Source organism: Corapipo altera, unplaced genomic scaffold (assembly GCF_003945725.1).
Source record: "Corapipo altera isolate COAL_440 unplaced genomic scaffold, ASM394572v1 60, whole genome shotgun sequence".
Taxonomy (NCBI): Eukaryota; Metazoa; Chordata; class Aves; order Passeriformes; family Pipridae; genus Corapipo; species Corapipo altera.
The window spans coordinates 3,211,733-3,230,696 of NW_020884912.1; the positions used below are offsets into that span (position 1 = coordinate 3,211,733).

An 18,964-nucleotide genomic window follows, 5' to 3' on the forward strand; every position below is an offset into this window, starting at 1 on the left:
CGGGAGCGGCGCGGGGGGAGCGAGGCCGGGCCGCGCCGGGCGCGTCCCCGCGGGGCCCGTGACGGTGACAGCGCGGCCGGGCCGCGGCGGGGCTGCGCGGCCGCACCACCAGCAGGAGCAGCAGCAGGAGGAGGCCGCCGGCGGCGGCGGCGGCGGGGGGGAGGCCGGATCGCATCATGGCCTCGGGTGGCAGCGGCGGCGGCGGCGGCAAGATCCGGATCCGGCGGCACCACCTGGGAGCCGGGAAGCCACCCTACACGAGGGGCAAGCAGCAGGTGAGGCCGCGGGTCAGCCCGGTTGAACCCCTTCCCCTGCACCCGCTCCTCTCCCCCAGCGCTCCCTCAGCGGCGGGAGGAGGCGCCCGGGAGGCCCGGCCCGGCCCGGCGGAGCCGCCTCTTCCCTGCGCCACCCTCTGCCCTCCGCACAGCCCCACGTGCGCGGCTGCGGGCCGGCATTTCCCGGTGGAGTGGCCCCCGGGGAGGGAGGAGGGAAGGGTTTCCCGCCGGGGCCGCGGGGATTGTGGGATTTCCGGGCGCTCGCCCCGCTCCGGCCCCGCCGGCCCGCGAGGGGCTCCTCACCTCCCCTTTGTCTCCCGCCTGTCCCCGCTCGGCAGGAGCAAAGGCGGGAGGAGGAGGTGGCGGCTGGGAAAGGGGTAGGTACGCATTCCCTCGGCTGGCGAATGGAGCGGGCTGGCTCCCGCTCTGCGGGATGCTCGTTTTGTCTCCGGGCTACCTGGTTAAATCCTGGTTAAATTGGTTTAGATTGCGTTACCACGTGTAGTTCCTCCTCAGGTTTGAGTGCGTCGCTTCCAGTATGCGCTTTCTTGGCGACTTCCATATTGTGGGTTAGTTTGTGAGGGTGCTGAGTAGGTAGGCATCTTCCATTGTTTTCTCTTTTTCTTTGTAGGATTCTGCCTGCAGAACCCTTAGGTCTGCATTTGGTCGTTTTTTCAGTGTCTTGCCTGTGCTTAAACGTGCAGTGCAACTGAAATGTAGCTCTTAATCATAAGGCATTTTTTCCTCCTTTGTATTGTAGGACAGAGTTAGATGGATTTAAAAACCCCTACTTTTTGTAAATTGTGATACAAAGGTCCTGCACCATCTAGAGTGACTGCAGGGGGAAGAAGCAAAGATCCTTCCCATCTGCTGTTTGCCAAGAAATTTCAAGATGCCCAGAAACTGTGCTCTGGAAATACCTTCCATGTGTATTTATGAACCTGAAATTGACTGTTCAGCTAAAACGTTTACATTATTAAATCGGAAATATAAGCTAGGGGACTGAATATTATATGCAAAATTGAGGGGGTGTTACACATGAGTTGTTACTCAGTTAGTCTTTATTCTTTGGGAAGTACTATACTTAGTCTTTTATATAGTAAACTGCTCAGCAATGTCCTTGTAAAACTGTCAAGAGGATGCTTCATCCAAAGAGTCACTGCGCTTACAGAACAAATGTTGAAAGTTCTTATGTGAATGATATAAGGATAACATTTAAATTGTGATATCTTATATGTGTTGATACTATGTAAATAGCTGGTAAACCTTACACATGAATTTAAAATAATTAATGTAGATGGTTTCCTGACTCTTCTATTGTTTGTTGTCTCTATGTGTTTTCCAGTGGGTTTATTTAAACAATGTGCCAAAGCAAACATGTGCTTGGGGATATCTGTGGGATTCTGCCCAGAGAATGGGTACTGCAAATCGAATACACAGACCAAATTAACAAGTAATATGTTGGGGGAAATATGGTAAATACGAAAACCAGTAGGTGTCAGATATGTACATTTGTTACAACGGGTAGCTTTTTTAACCCTGTGCAGGTTGCTAACTTGCATTACTTAAAAAGACGAACTCTAGGTAGGTAAGTGACTTAAACTGAAATTAACTGAAGTGTTCCTGTTTTCCATATCACATCTACTCTGCAGAAGTATTCCACGATTTGGTGTTGTCTCTCATTACTGAGTTTGGGAAGACGTGAAAGTGCTCAGTGCAGTTCTGATATGAGGTTATACCCCTGATTCTGAACTCCTGCTCCCCTAATTATTGTCTATAAAGTAAGTTGGTAGAAATACTTTATTAGAGCTTTTCTAGGTGCTTGCGATCAAGACTGCAGTCCTGAAAACTCTCTCATGAAGCTCTGAAGGTGCCTAAGCACTGTACACAGTATAGCTAATAGCTTTAAAGTTCCTAGAGTATCTAATTTTTTTTCCACTTGAATGAGAGGTGAGTAGCACAATACCAGGCTTACAATTGTAAGCCTGGTGTCATGTTTTTTTGACGTCTTGTTATGCTTTCTCGAAGTTGTTATTTTGCCATAGTCTCCCGGAAAGCTCAGTCAGGTGAGAGTTCTCCAATCATGTCCAACATGTGCTGCAGAGTCAGTCTTCTATTAAGTGCAGTGATGGCTTTGGAAGACAATTGGAAGAGGAGATGCTGCTGCTTTTCAGAGATGCTTAGCTAAAGCATTTGTTCAGAATGTGGTAGACCCTGCTTCAGATTCCTTTTTTGCCTGGAGGCATCAACCCACATCTTCCACTTTCTGGGCAAATATCCCAGTCGTCAAGCTGTGTGTTGTCTTCAGTTCTTCTGACTGAAACTGTGTTATTATCCAGAAAAAGAATTTGTGATTCACTGAGCCAGGAAGAGGAGGTATAAGAAGATGTTGCCTTCCAAGACTAGAGACATACAGGATCCGATCCTTTATTTCAGAGGTTATTTTATATGTTCGTGGAATAAACATGTGCAAAGCATAGTATTTCCTGCCCTTTGCTCCCCAAGTCCCTGATAGGCAGCCATGCTTCTTTATGTTTGTATGTATGTTTTTTTAAGTCTAAAGCATTTTTTTAAACCAACCTCAAAGAAGTGAGGTGAACAGATGATGCCTGGTAGATGTGACTTGCAGCTTATGTATTGGCCTGGAAGGTGGAGATGTGGGTACAGATTGCCCTACAAGCAAAGGAACTAAACCTCATTATTTTCCTTTCTGAGCTACCACCCTGCCTTATAGGAAGTGCACTGTCAGCAGCTGTATTACTAAACCAACAATAAAAAAGTAGCAGCACTGCTAAGTAAAGATGGTATTGACTCATCCACCATGAATATCTGTGGTGGGGGAATTGCTTCTCAGAAAGAAAAGGGCCTTTTGTATCTTCATGTTGGGTGTTCTTGGAGTAGAACTGCAGAGGTCTCTCCATTGACTGTGCTTTCCTGGTGGCACAGTGTTCACAGCTACACGCTGAGTGCACTGACTTTAGGTTACACCATGCTTAGCCATGCTACCTGTTTACTTAGACATCTCATGCTGAAATATCCAGCCACTTCCTGCACTGTTTAAGAAGCTTAGGCACTTGAGTTAAAATTATGGCTTCTTTGAGAGCTAAGCACATGCAGGCGAGGGAGCTCTTGTGTCCGGAACCTGGGTTTCATCTTCTGGATGTGGCCCTAGTGTTTCTAAATGCCAGTGTGTCCTGGTCATTTAGGTAAACTGATGATTGGAATTACTAGGGCAGATGTGTAAATGGGAGGAATGTTTACATTGGTGACTTATTAAGCTTCTAGAATAGTATCTGTATGTTTCTATTGTCATTTTTATGTGTGTACTGGTTTAGCTTGGAACAGGGCCATTCTCATCCAGGTAATACAGATTTCAGAGATTTTAAATGTGTCTTACAGGAGAAGAGACTAAAATAACTTTTTCTGGTAATCTTTTTTTATTAGATAATTGACCATTGAAAGTGTCAACGAACTTTGATTCTCCTGGACTTTTAAACTCATACAAGCAGATTTAAGTATGGGAAAAAAACCAGTTACCTGAAAAGTGTTTAACCTTCCCATAAACTTGTATATATATGTGTTAAGCTTCATCTTAGGGCTGTTTAATATCAGAGATAGTACTTGTAGATTAAAAGTTCTGCTAGGGAGCAATATGTTTTTGTTTTTTCTTATGTGTGTACGTACCAGTGCATATTTATAAAGTAGATGTGCTACACTGATAATACAAGAAAATCCAAAGATGTTTTCCTTGATGAAACCAGCTTAAGTTTCTGCATGTTTGTAGTTGGTCTTGTGCTGATTAGTTAGGACATTACCTGACAACGGGGAGGAGAAGGCCACTGAAAGTCACTTTCACTGGTCCTGAAAACCCCTCTAGATTGGTGAGTTTCATAAAGTCATTTGAGTCATTCTGGAAGGTTCTTTCCAGAGGGAATAGCTACAGGATCAGGAACTTTAAGTATGTAATGACTAAATCATTGCATGTCACCTGCTGTTGTCCTGAAGGTAGGCCTTGCTGGACAGTGACTACAGTCAGTGGGCAGGTGGGATTTCATAAACCACCAGGTTTATTTTGTGAGGAAATTTGGAAACTCTGATGCTAAAAGGTTCCTGGAGTATCGTATTTAGTAATGTTTCATAAACCTTGGGCAGGAAAATATTAATTTAAAAAGATCTTTATTAATAATTTCTGTAGGGACCTACACAAGTACAATTGTATTGGTTTAACTCTATCAACAGGATTGCACCTTGAAACATGCTTAGGTATTTGTATTTGTATGCAGCTCTCTGCTTGATTTGGTTTAGTAGCAGACCAGCGCATTGTGCTAAAACAAATAGATTGAAAGAAACGTTTAATATGTATTTAAAGATTTGTTTTAAAAGGACGGGCTAATAGTCAGCATCAGAGGCTTTGTCTCTGCCCCAACAATATCAAATTATATTAGAAAAACAGATGTTTAAATTTGATGCTTGGCTTTCTACTGCTGCCGTAAACAAAAATGTACCGTGATTGGGAAGAACTTGTAAAACTGAGATACTGACAGTTTTCTCTTGTTTAGGCTAACAGTACTGTCAGTGGTACAACAAATTGTAGATGATGATTATTATAGCATTTTATTAATATTCTGGGGTTTGTCTTGCAAAGTGTTGTCGTGACAGGCTTGGAGGCTGTGAAGTGTTGGGGAAGAATATTAGTGGGCACTATCTTAGGAGGAAAAAAAAAGCAGATGAAATAATTGACTGTGTTAGCTGGGACACTGCAAATTGTCTTTGGTTGCTGGCAGCACATCACTTCCTCTGAGTTATTTATTCCTCCAGTCAGTAATTAGAACCAGTTCTTGCTCCCCTGCCACAGACAAACTGAGCTGCTGTTGATTCTAAGGACTGCAGGAGGAGAGAGTTAAAAATCTCGCATGCCCAAAAATGTTTGAGCAGAAGTATTTCACATTGGTGCAGATGGTGGGCTACCATACCATTGTGTAAGGAATTCATAACACAGGGGGATGACTGGCTCGGTGGGCATGGGGTGAGTGGTGGATGTTGTTTACCTGGACTTTAACAGTGCCCTCAGCGTGGTCTCCTGTGTGATGATCCCTGTTGTCCATTTGGTGAAATATGGACCTGTCAGGTGTACCATAAAGTGATTAGAAAATTAGCAGGACTGTTGACCTCAGAGGGTTTTGATCAGCAGTATAAAGTTACAGTGGCAGCCAATGGCTAATAAAGGCTGTCAGGGATTGCTATGGAGACCGATGCTGCTATATGTCTTTACTAAAACCTGGGATGAAGGAATGGTATGAATCCTCAGGAGGTTCCCTGATAGTACCAAATCTGGGGGAACTTCAGTCCTGTTGTATGAAGCAGGTTAGGGCTGGCATTGAGGGGTCTTGGCAGAAACAGGCTGTCAAGAACCTCATGCATTTTAGTAAAGGCAGATGTTAAGTTCGTCATCTGGAATGAAACAACCCCACCCACCTACCTGCTGGACAGCAAGTTGAACCTGAGTCAACAGCATGCCCTGGAGGTGAAGGTGGCCAGCTGCATACCGGGAGGTATTAGTAAAAATGTGGGGAGGATGTTCAGGGAGTTGTTTTTTTCCCCTGTATTCAGCACTTCTGGGACTGCATCTGGAGCATTGTGTTCAATTTTGGCCTCTCCTGTAGAAAAAAAAAAAAAAGTCAACATCCTGGAGTGAGTCTGGTTGAGGGCCACCAAAACGGTTAGAGCGGCAAAGGCCCATGGCTGAGAGAACTGGGTGTGTTCAGTGTAAGAGCAGTGAACACCTAATGAGACTACAGAGAAGGTGTAGCAAGGCTCTTCTAGAAGCTTCATAGCAACAGAAAAAGAGACAACGGACTCAAGATGCAAAAATGGAAATTCCGATTTCATATCAGGAAAAATCTTTTAACTGTGAGGAAAACCAGTGTGTTGGAAGAACTGCCTAGGGAAGTGTCTGTCCCTGGAGGTGCTCGAAGCCCAGGTGGGCACAGCTGTGTACGACCTGCTGTTCTGTGTGACCCTTCTCTTAGCAGAAGGTTGCAGCAGGTGACCTCTGGACAGCCATGCAGCCCCTGTGGATGTGTGGTTCTATCAAAGCTGCAGTCGGACCACAGGCAGGCGTGGTTTCAGCATAAATGTTGCTGTTCCTCTAGCTTGGTAATCCTGTTGTTGGTCCGTTCTTTAATTGTGTCTTCAGGTTTGTGTTGCTTTTTTAGGGGGGAAATAATGCCTCCATCTCACTGTTGCAGTTTTTCTGGAATAAGTTGGAAGCTTGCCCTCAAGAAGAGAATAGCTAAGGGGCTCTTTTTCTAGGGTTGCTGTTTTGCAGAACGATTTTTGAAAATGTTTTTTAGTGGTAGGTCATGTGATGCTTTTCCATTTTTCTGCTATTAAGTTGTAAGTACTTTGGGTTTTTTGCTTTTTATTGTTCTGTGTAATCAATTCAGTACTTATTGTGTCTATTTTTTACATCTACCATGTATTGAATAGTGGTATTTATACCATCATGAGAGAAGGGAAAGGTGTTCCTCAGTATGCGTGTGTGTGCTACTAAGACAGTATGATGAAAACTCTCTTCTGTGCTTTTTGTAACATGCAATAATATAAGTCCTCAATGCTGCAGAATTACGAAGTGCCCACAGTATTTTTCTGAGGAAGAATTCTAGCCATTAGGCAGGATTTTTTATTATTTGTTAGGGTATTAAATTACTGTCTATGCAGTTTCTCTAACAACTGCCCTAAAGTTAGACGTATTTCTTGTTTTCCCTTGTACAAATCTCTTGTGCCAAGTATTATTCCCTTCTTGACACTACATTTTAAATTTTATTTTGCTACTTTAAAGTCTTGCTTTGTCCTTATGTCTGAACACTGCAAGTCTTACCTGCCTGTTAAAACTTTTTAATTGGAGGTACAGGATGACATTTAGAGGGGCCCAGACAAGCTCAAGAAGTGGGCCCGTGAGAGCCTCGTGAGGTTCAGCAAGGCCATGTGCAAGGTGCTGCTTGGGGCAACCCCGCTATCAATACAGGCTGGAGGATGAATGGATTGAGAGCAGCATGGCCAAGAAGGACTTGTGCAAGCTGAAGATGTCCCTGCTCATTACAGAGGGGTTGGACTAGGCAACCTCTAAAGGTCCCTTCCAACCCAAACTGTTCTATGAATCTATACATGTTGCACGTGAGTACAGGGACTTTGGGAGGGTTTGGCTTAGTTGTGACTACCGTGTTTCTTCACCTAAGTGTAAGTTCAACTTAACATTCACACTGCTGGGATGACATGTGTGTGCTAACACATGGACACCAACATGCACCAAGTTCTACAGCTGAGCACACATGAACTTTGCAAATACCTGTGCCAATTGAAAATTTTCTTTCTCCTTTCTGAGGCTGTTTATTATTGTCTCTATAGCTCTGCTCTTGTAAAGGGTTGTGTGAGCGTTCTGGGGAGCTGACTGACTTTGCAGTTAGTTATGATTGTATATGAATGAAACTTTTTTGAAGCACATGAGTCTCACAACTCCTTCCCCTATTAAAGCTCAAGGTCTGGTGACCTGCAGGACAGAAGTAAACACGCAAAGACTTAAACTCTTTAACTGATGTTTTCTTTGAGACTGGATTACAGGTCTAATGAGGCACTGAAGTATGTAACAAAATATTAAATTGATAAGGAAAAACGATACCAATATGTGCAAGACTGTAATTTGTGCATTTGTAGTTAAAGTCATCCTGTGCTAAGCAGATGAGAACAAGATTTAAACTGGTTTAAATGTAGCTGTGTTAGGGAATTACTGTGGTACAACTAAATAAATATTAAATTTAGCTATAACAGTGCACATGTTCTAATGTCAGACCTTAGTATTTGTTAATAAACTTACTTTACAGAGTTGTAGAATATATACAGATTTGTAGATGCCATTACTTTCAGTCACTACAAAAATAATTTCTATGTGCAATGGCAATTTTTCACGTTGCTGGTAAGAGAACAGTGTTTGGAGATACTAGTTAAATGTTTTTGAGATGTTCTTGGTTCTATCAGTTGAGGAGTGATGAAAAAATATGTCCAGAAAGACACTACTGCCCCGTACAACTGAAGATTACTGCCCTGCAGCAGAGGTGAGGCTACCTGGACTTTACAGTTTCAGGATATTACTTTAAAATGTCAAAAAAATATAACAATAACCACTGCTGCTGCAGCTAAAGTGACTGTGTCCAAAAGTCATTGTTTTGGTTTCTCTTAGACACCAGTTCTTTCTTTTTAGAATCTGGTCAGGCAGCGCATGCACCAGGGATAAATGTGTCCTATTTAAAGTAATTGCAGGTTCTGGGGGTTTAGATGAGTTGTGTGTATGCTGTACAATGTCTGTGTATGATACTTCATAAGTAGGGAAGCTTTGAGTTTTGGTAAAATACCAAATTATCAGCAGGAATAACTAAATGTGATTATTAGGTTGCTTCATTTTAACTTACAGGTTCAAAATTGGGAATAAGTTAACATTAAATGTGCAGCAGGGTTGGCTATACATTTTACAAGAAGATTAGCTTGTAATGTTGTCAGCTCAGTTTGTAGATCAGCATGGTCAGAAAAGATATTTCAGAGGGAGCATGTGAATACTAACAGTGCGTTTTATTTAAAAAATTAATTCTAGTCTTCCTGTTTGAAGATTGTGTTTTACTTTGCAGGGCCACTCCAAAGTGTCAGGAATGAGATTTTGTAGTTCTTCAATGGCCTTTAACTGTTGTTTCAGGAGTTGTTGCAGAATTTGGACTGGCTTTGTGTTTTACATACACAATGTGTCCTCACTGCTATGTGCCATACATTGACCTGTGATACCTTGTTCGTTTGTGAGTTCTCTTAGGCAAAGTGGCATTGAAAATGTTTAATGTGGGAGTCTAGTATATTATAGAAGGTGGCAGATTTGTAGTGTGGGGTGTGATGCACTGATAGCCCTTGTGTGCATAAACTGTGCTGTAAATGCAGGAAAGAGGAAGAACTTGCCATCTTCTATTATCAGTTATGTTTGGTGATGTTGAAATACTGTAATGAATTAGATCTTACTACGTAGAGAAAATCTATAAGTAAGACAATTTTATGGCTAAACAGTGTATTTAAACCCTAAATGTAAAATGTATGTTTTACATTGCTAAATCTGATATGTGTACTCATGGCTTTTAAAGACCATCTGGTGCTATGGGAAATGTATTTCTTGATCATTCTGATTTTGAAAACTTTAAACTTCTTGTCTGTGTGGTTATGTCAGAAATAAAGAAAAACAATCAGCTTAGACTATAGGGTTCCCTTATAGAAACAGAAAGATAACCTGAGCAGCATTTAAATTAATGTAGTTCTACATACTGTCTATGAAACTTGGCTGCAGTCACACTGTGGCAGCTAAGTTGTGGCAGTCTTTCAATTAAAAAGTATTAACTACTTAGAGTTCCTTCTTAGATTGAGAAAGAAAGAATTTTAAAACTGCTTGCAAAGTTGTAAGTGTCCTGAATCTTAACTGTTCTGAAAGCAGTGTCCTGAATCTTAACTTTTTCATTTTTGATGCTGATAGATTTCCATCCAAAGCCTAATATTGAATGTAATTTACAGCTCCCATTGCTGATCACTGCTGAGGGTTGACTAGAGCCTAATGTAGGCTTCCTAAAAGGAAGGAAGAAAGGTACCTTGTACTTTGTGCTCCTTTTTGTAATGTTGTCACTGTGTCAACTGAAAGTGTGGACAAAACTTGAGATAAAACCATTCAGTGTCACAAGGATTTAACCTAGTGGGCTAGGCACCAATTTATCTATCAGAGCACACACTCTGTGTTTTGCACTCAGTTCAGCTGATAATGACATGTACAGATGTGCAAACAGTGCCAAAAAGTACCTGAGTTTCCCTGGAATGTTTATTCTAAAGCTAGTTAGAGTAAGGAAAATAAGGTTCACTTCAAGCAAGGAGAAAGAAAGTCACTGGCATCTGGTAACACAATCCTTCTTCATGACTTTTAGAAATAAATCTGAATTAGTCCATTTGCCTTAAATAAAATTGTTGTTTTTCAAATGTTACATAATTAATGTCATTCCTGAAACATATTGTTCATATTAAGTCATAAGTTTTATTGTCTTTTTTCTAAATGAAATATCAAACTGCTGTCCCACATCCAAATTGAAGCCACTCCCTAAATCGCAAAAGCGGAGTTAGTATAAGCCAGTCTAAGTCTGCTGTTGCAAGATACAATCATGTCACATTTTCATTTCTGTTCCTGCTTTTTGCATGATCACCCATGCAACCACATGGTAAGCTGCACCAGCGACCTGACACCCCTGATGGGTAGTCTATAGTCACAGTCTACAGACAAATTTTTGGCTGGACCTGTTTATTAGAGCCCTGATGCAGTTTGTCGCTTGGTTGCATCTATGTGCTAGTGGCAGCATAAGGGAAGGGCGAGTTGAAAAGGAGAAAGGGACAGTGTCTTAATGGCAGTATGGACACAGGATGGTTAAAAGAAGGGAGAAGTTTTGTTTCATGTTCCTCTGGTCCTGGCTGCCTGATCGTGCTGTCTCTCGTGCCAGTTCTGGTGCACTGAGCCAGTTTAACTCATTAGCCCAGAAGAGAAACGTACTTTTTTGCCAGATTAATGAATTCAACTAGTATGGAGAGTAGTATGCTATGTGCCAGAGCTGACATGAGGTAACTGTGGGGGATGGAGAGGACATGAAAATTCTTTATTGGTGGTCGTAAGTGGTTAGATTAATCTGCTCTCTCTCAATGAACTTCACCATTAGGAGCAGGTTTTCTTCTTCAGGACTTACTGATTCATGTTTTAATAACTTGAACTTTGAAATGGGAAGCAGAGCAGTCTCTGAGAGGCAAAAACTTGATGTTTTTCAGAAGTGTGCATGCAGTGAAGTGAAAAGTAGCTCTTTTATCTGCTTTTTTCATTGCTGAGTACTCCTGCCAGCACTTTCCCCACCCTATAGTATATGAAAGACCCTTACAAGCTGGAAAAACTGTCCTATTCTATAAATATTTTTGGCCAAGAAATAGCCTGCTTTTGAGTTTGGAATTCAAAACCATGACCATAAACTATCGATTTTTCTTTTTTTATATAAATCCTTTGAAGAAATGGTATTTTAAAGTAATAAATTATGACACCTGTTTGTTTACTGATGTTTCTGTCCACATATCTTTTGCTCAGTGTTGCAGCCAGCATCAGTTTATGAAAGGCAAGTCCTGACCAACCTGATCTCATTCTGTGACAAAGTGACCCACTTGGTGGATGAGGGAAAGGCTGTGGATGTTGGATGTCTTCTACCTAGACTTTAGTAAAGCCTTTGACACCATTTCCCACAGCATTTGCCTGGAGAGAATTCCCCTGTCTTCCCATGGTGTGAACAGGAGTAGTCTTCGCTGGGTGAAAAACCGACTGGCTGGCTGGGCCCAGAGAGTGGTGGTGAATGGAGTCACATCCAGCTGGTGACTGGTCAACAGTGGTGTTCCCCAGGGCTCAGTACTGGGGCCAGTCCTGTTTAACATCTTCGTCAAATACGTGGAGAAGGGGATCGAGCGCACCCTAAGCAAGCTGGCACATGACACCAGGTTGGGTGAGAGTGTTGATCCTGGGAGGGCAGGAAAGGGTCTACAGAGGGATCTGGAAAGGCTGGATTGATGGGCCGAGACGAACTGTATGAGGTTCAATAAGGGGAAGTGCTGAGACCTGCACTTGGGTCACAGTAACCCCGTATAACACTACAGGTGTGGGGCAGAGTGGCTGGGAAGATACCTGGCAGAAAAGGGCCTGGTTGACAGCTGGCTGAATATGAGCCAGCAGCAGGCCCAGGTGGCCAAGAAGGCCAATGGCATCCTGGCCTGTATCAGCAAATAGTGTAGCCAGCAGGACCCATGCAGGGATCATGCCCCTGTACTCAGCACTAGTGAGGCTGCACCTCGAATCCTGTGTTCAGTTTTGGGCCCCTCACTACAAGAAAGACACTGAGCTGCTGGAGCATGTCCAGAGAAGGGCAATAAATCTGGCACTTGAGGACATGGTTTAATGGTGAACATGATGGTGGTACTGGGTTAACAGTTGGATTTGATAATATTAAAGGTGTTTTTCAGCCTTTATGGTTCTATGAAAACAGGGCTTTGGACCCTCAAAGGGAGAATCTGGGTCTTCAAGACAGAGGTTTGGGCCCTGGAAATGGGCTTTTGGAGGTCAGAAGGAGGGTTTGAACCATGAGTTGGGTTTTGTGCCTTAAAATACCACAAAATAAAGCCTCGCCCCTAGAAATGAGTCTCTGGAGGGTTGGAGGAAGGCTTTGAGACCGCTAGATTGAAGGCTGAATCCTGAAGAGGAGGCTTTGATCCCTGACATGGAGGCTTTGGAAGCTAGAGTTTGGACCTGAAGATGTCCCTTTGGACTCTATAAAGAAGCCCTTGAACTCTACAAATGAGGCTTTGGACCTTCTAGATTAGACTTGAGGCCTTCAGAGTAATGCTCTAGGCCCCTCAGATGAGTCTCAAGACCCCAAGAGCAGGGTCGGAACTTAGAAATGAGAGTTTGTGCCCAAACAAGGAGGGTTTGGACTCTTGGGTAACAGTTGGACACAGTGATCCAAGAGGTCTTTTCCAACCACAGTGGTTCAGTGATTCCATGATGTCAAACCAATGTGACTTGAAGTAGCTGTTACTGTAGTTACTGTTGCTATGATGTTTGTATACATAGACTTAGATCCAGCAGAGCTGCAGACGGTTCGAACGATGCACAGATTTTGAAAAGCTGTTGTAAATATCTATTCATAAGCTGCTGTGTCTTTCCAGTGGATTTTCATTTTGTTCAGCTTTCATGCTTATATTTTTTAGGATGAGTATGAGTTTGTTTCAGGTGAATAGACAGTAGTTGGTACTGACAGTAGCTCAGACTTCTGAAAACAGCTAAGGAGTAAACCATGTTCACTGACTAAAGTGGTGCTCCACTCAGTCAGGATTGTCCCATTACATCTTCTGCCCTTTTGTGATATTAGTTTGGTACCTCTGGGGCCTGTAGAAATTAGGGTTTATGAGCATTAAAGCTGTGTACCAACACTGCTTCCTCCGCTCCCAAACTGGGGTTGGGAACTAGAAAAATTTTTGTGCAGTAGCACATTCAGAATAGCCATAGTGAATGAAGTTGTTCAGGAAGGGACTGGTACATAATCATGGCTTGAGGAGATTGGGATCTGAGCAGTTTGCTCTGATTTTGCTGGAGGAATAAGTCTGCTAGACTTATATTTTGCTATGTCTTTTATATTTCACCTCAGAAGATCTGTTTGCATCACTGAGATGTGCGGTATCCTTGTCAGCCTTCTAGAAGGATTAATGATTCCTGTGTGGGGAGATGGTAGTGCCAGGGAACCTGGGATGGAGAAAATGCAGAGCTGGTGGCACAGGAGCAGTAGAGGGGGAGTGCTCTACTGCTGACAAGGTAGGTTTGTGTTGCATGTGCAGGCAGAGGGAAAGGGTTTTCAAACAAATGTGCTGAAATTGAAGAATAAGAAAATCACAAGTTAGGATAGGATTAGAATGCCAGCTTTAAAGACAGTGTAAGGCATGATCTTTGCTGAAGTGTCCTGGCAAGAATAAGGAAGCATGCATGTTCAAAAGTGTAGTTGGTCAGTGGTGCGTTACCTGCTTGACGTGGTCAGGAATCCAAACACAGTGCCTTTCAGCTCTGATAGGGAGGTAGGATATTTTGTCTTTTTTCCCTTTTTTTTGGTCTGTGTGTGTGTCAATAGGAATACCTGGGGTGTATGGCTTACTTTGTGGGGGGAAGATGTTTGGTTGTTTTAGCAGGATCTGCATTTGATGGTAGCTCATTCATAATGCCTGCATAGCTCTTTCACAGTGCCTTTAATCAATATATTTTGCAGACAGAAAACAGAGGTGCATTTCCATGTATTCTACTTTCTCTTGCTTTGTCAGTAAGCCAGCATTATTCTGGAGCATAAAACTATGCTACATCTTCCACTGTGCCTAAGCTAGATGGAACAGGCCATTAGTACTTGCTACAGTACGGCTGCGCTGAGCGAGTTCCAGCTTCTGGTGGAAGTTCCAACTTCTTGGGAAGTTACCCTGTGTTACCTAGCTTGAAGTGCTGATGATGTGGAGAACAGTAGCAAGGCTGCCCTTTGCAAGAAAGGGTCAAACCAGTCTTGTTTTAGATATGGATGGTAAAATGTTACCTTGGTTAATTATTAGTCTATCTGGGTTCTCCAGTTACTCGTTGAGATTACTAATGATTGGGTGTTTACTCTTCTGGATGCCTATTACATCTTCCATCTTGAGTCTCAGGTAGCTTTCAGTCCTGGGAGGATTTCTTCAGCAAGAGAATCATACAGGCCTGTTTTATGTTTTTATTCTCTTGATGAAGAAACTCTCTAGCAATAGTGAATATAGCACTGCTTAGCTTTTTGGAAAGAGCATTGCCTTGAATGCAGTTTGTGTCCTGACCATTTGCTTATTTTGGCAAATTTTGACTCCTCTGAGTTCCTGGTATGCTTTTATTTCTATAGGAGAAAAATACCCCTCAAAAGGGGGACAGTGTGTCATAAGGAAAGGTGAAAATGAGGGGCTGGGAAGAGAGTAGGAATTGCCTCTTTGCTGGTACCATGCACTGAACTGCTTGTGAGTTCTGCTATGGCATGCAGTTAGTTTTTTGTTGTTGGGAAGCTGAGGCTTAGTATATATGTAGAGTAGTATCAACACCCTGAACGTGGCATACTAGCCTGTATCTTAGTGTGATAATTGTGATGGATGTGCTTATTATGCTCTATTCTGTCTGGTTTGAGCTGTCTCTGGATGTTTATTCTGTCTTTATGCAAGTACAAGATTAAATTACCAATGAAAAATGTCAAATTAAGACAACCTTCCTTCTGTGAAAAGGCTTTTATTTTCTACCCTCCCTTTATCCTCTTTCCCTGCCCCCCCCCTTAACTCCAGATTCAAGGATGTCTCATTTGTTTATAACTCCTGTAAGTAACCATGTGTGAAAGACTTGAATGAGGAATATGGGCTTCTTTTTTCATTTGTGTACTGTTTGTTTAGGAAAGTTGAATACAGCAGAGTTCTTGTTTCACAGTTGTTTACTAGACTAACTAATACATGTTCAAAGACTATTCTTAATTTTCTACACATGAATAATAATTTTTAGAAAATTTTGTTGCCTAAACCCAGAAGAAAACCAAAGTAGCTTGCCAGAGCCTTTGCTACGTGTTTTAGCAAATGACGATAGAGTTCAACAAAAATCCGTTTAACTCTTGTTACTTTTTAGTTTCCAAAGTGTTGAAATCATGGAGATAGATTTCACTTTTGCTTCCAGCTTGCAGAGGTTGGCAGCTGTTTCTGTGGCTGCAGTCCGTGTAAGAGAGGGGGAACTCCCCGCTGCAGGCAATCTGCTGCAGGGGCTTGAGATTTGACAGGAAGGTGTTTTGAAATTTTGAGGACATGATGGGGATCAAGTGACTGCCTAAAACAAAATGGTAAATAAATGTTTCCTAAATGTAGAATGTAAGCATTGCGAATAGTTTCTAAATGTCATAATGGAAATGGCTTTTACGTATACCTTAATGGCAGAATATTAAGGTTTGAAGATAGAAAACTTTAACATACCACAAAATGGAATTTGATCAAATTGGATCTGTTGAACAGTCCTGTAGTGAGGAATCTGTTGTTCAGCTATAGCTGTTTCTTCCAGGATTCTTTCAGGATACTCTTGACTGTTCAGAGCATAATAGTGGGTTTTTGGATAAACTTTGTTACTGCAGTTCAACATTAGAAAGAGAAATATTTAAATTCACTGATTTTAGCAGCTGTTATGGTCATCAGTATTGCTGTAGATAATTGCCGACTTCTGGGTTTAATGCTTTTTCAAGTGAAGGCATTACAAGGAGGAGTCCTCAGAAAAAGAGTGTATATCAGGAGTTATTTAGAAGTAGAATTTCCTGATGACCTTGTGACTTGACAAGCCTCTGGTGAATTTTGGCTGTAGTTTCAGAATTTTTAACATTACCAAGGTCACTGGGAAGTGCAGAAATTGATAGGTCAGTACTAAGTAAATCAGAGTTAGGTGAATTTCTGTCATGCGTGTTCCAGACGTATAGGAATTCTGTGTCAACAACCCACCCACCTCTATTTTATTCATCTGAATATTGCTGTCTAACATCTGTCTTCAAGGTCTGAGCAAGGTTGCATCCCACAGTATGCTGCTGACTGTGTTTCTGTATTTTTCTTTCAAGCTGGGACTCATTAGCAGAGTGACTGAATCAGTGAAAAACATTGTACCAGGATGGTTACAGAAGTATTTCAATAAAAGGGAAGATAAATGTGTAGATACAAATGAATCTCCAAACCAGGAAGAGAATCCAGTAAACTATCACGATGATTATGCAAATGAAGATGCTACGGTAATTGATGGGAGAGTCACGCCTGAATCAGCAAGAATTAATTTGGAAGGTATGTGAAATATCATTTAGTATTCTGACCATCTGTATTTATTCACAGATTTCTAGTTCTGAATCTATATCTGTAAGAGAAGCTGGAAGGAGCATTAAAAAGACGTCACAGAATAAACCAAAAAACCCCAAACCAAAATCCAACCAACAAAACAAAAACCCCAACCAAAAAAAACAAACAAACACAGAAAGCAAAAACATAGAAAAAAAATCAAAAAGTGTTTTTGAAACTGTCTTAGCTTCACACTACAATGTTTAAATTGCAAAACATACTAGAGGTTGACTTGGAGCTCTTGGAAGTCATCAGTTAACTCCAGGTAGTCAGCTAGCCACATGCTAATATCAATAATATTCATTCACTAGGTTGAATGCATTTTTTTTAAAGGATCTGGAATGAAAGTTTATCTAACTGCCTACTGTAACAGAAACATTAATTTGTTTTGTTGTCCTCAAAGCAAAAGGCCAGATGAAATGCCAGAGGAAAATAACTTCTCGTGTCCTGATTTTTTTTATTCCTTTGGGCTTCTTCAATCAGTTTATTCAATTTCCTTATTGGTTTAATGGAGATCTGGAGAACTTTGTTTGTGACATTGTTCTTTATAAAATATTTTGTAACATTAAGGTGTTACCTGGCTAACATGGAGTGTTTGATAACTATTTGGCCCCATGGCAAAGAAGTTTGCAACCCCTTTACTATATAAAAGATTATTCTGTATTTTATATCTCTGCCTCTCACTGTTTCTGTAGGACTCTAAAAATTTGCGTATGCTCCCATTTGAGTTTCTCTTAAATTAACACTTTTGTGGAACTCAGTTTTTGATAAGGAGACAAGTTTTGTCTGACCACTTGTACATAACCATCTGTGTGGAACGTCAGTTGTTTCTGTTGTTGGCAGAACAAAAAGTAATGAGGAAATATCTATGTCACCAATGTCATCTAATTGTAAATAAGGAACGTTATTGCTCTCTGTGTAGCTGTAGCTTGAGAATAGGTTTGTGTAAAGGAATAGAGAAGGTCTTCATGAAGGAGGAACATGTGTTGGCTTTCCTGAAGAACTGTGTGAAAGGACCTTTCAGTAAGAACAGCTGCACAGCAAACTTTCTAGCTCCAGAAAATCGGGAGCAGATGGGACACCCTAGAACTTTTAGTGGCTGGTGCTGCAGTCTGTGGATGTTGTAGCCTAATCCTTCTTTCTAAAGTTAATAGTAAGTTTTTTTATTATTACTGGTATTTTTATTTTAGAGAGCCTGTTTCTTCAGCTCTGAGATACCAGTGTGCTAGAGCTTGTATTCCTTTGCTTGACCAGCCTTTGGTCTGATAACACACTTTCTTTATCTCAAACAAGACTGTCCTGAAAATCTATCAGTCCTTTGGAGAATTACCCCCTGCGGTGGTTATGTAGATTAAAGTTGCAAGTTTGAGCTTCAGTGCAAATACCAAGAGGGTAGTGACTCAAAATCCTGTTGTTCATACCCAGAATTCCTGGGAAAGACTGTAGATTTACATGGCTATCAGGCGAGATAGGCATTAATAGCTGTTCTGTTCATGTGGCAAGTGGGAGCTGTGAGACTACTTTTTGCAGGACACTGGCAGTGTTTACAGACCCCTTTCATGAGGAAAAAATGCCCATCTTTCAACCAAGGCCATGTTGCTTACTTGTCCTTTGTGCCAAAATCTCAAAAATCAATGGAGAGGAGGAATGTTTTTGTCTGTAGCGTGACCTGATACGGTAGAATTTGGAAGGGGTGATGATGACACCAGAACACTAGTATTTCAAGCAGTATTGCTGTTACTGTCAGACAGATGAAACCCTATCTGGGTGAAGAAGTTAAATTCGGCTTCTCTATTTTTGTGCTTAGAACTTGGCAATAACATTGCTGTTGATAGAAAACAGGTTTTGGCTTCTGTGAGCTTGTCTATAGGAAAGCTGATTGTCTCGCTGTTCCTGTTTAGAACCATCCACGAGTAGGTCTGCACTGAACTTCTCAGATGTGTTAACAAGGCCCTCTCTCCATCGGAGCCATTTGAACTGTACTGTGTTGGATCCCACAGTACCACACTGTCAGCCCTCTACATCTTCCACACTTGGCATTGCCAGTCCTGGGCTGTCTCTGGTAAAAGAAATAAAAGATTCTACCTCTCAGCATGATGATGATAACATCTCAACAACCAGTGGCTTCTCCTCTAGAGCATCTGATAAAGGTAACTTTTGTG

General features: G+C 41.8%; 1 protein-coding gene across 4 annotated transcripts in view; it reads left to right on the plus strand.

The window, feature by feature from the left end:
• Positions 1-129: 129 nt before the first annotated feature.
• Positions 130-18,964, plus strand: part of NUP153 (nucleoporin 153) — a 44,852-nt gene continuing 26,017 nt past the window's right edge. For 3 of the 4 annotated variants that reach the window (XM_027654060.1, XM_027654062.1, XM_027654063.1), the window contains exons 1-3: positions 130-275; positions 16,535-16,751; positions 18,704-18,952. In XM_027654060.1, the coding sequence (XP_027509861.1) occupies positions 177-275; positions 16,535-16,751; positions 18,704-18,952 (565 nt within the window). In that variant the 5' untranslated portion in view covers positions 130-176. The remainder of the gene's footprint in view (positions 276-16,534; positions 16,752-18,703; positions 18,953-18,964) is intronic. The other variant, XM_027654061.1, reaches the window with a different exon arrangement.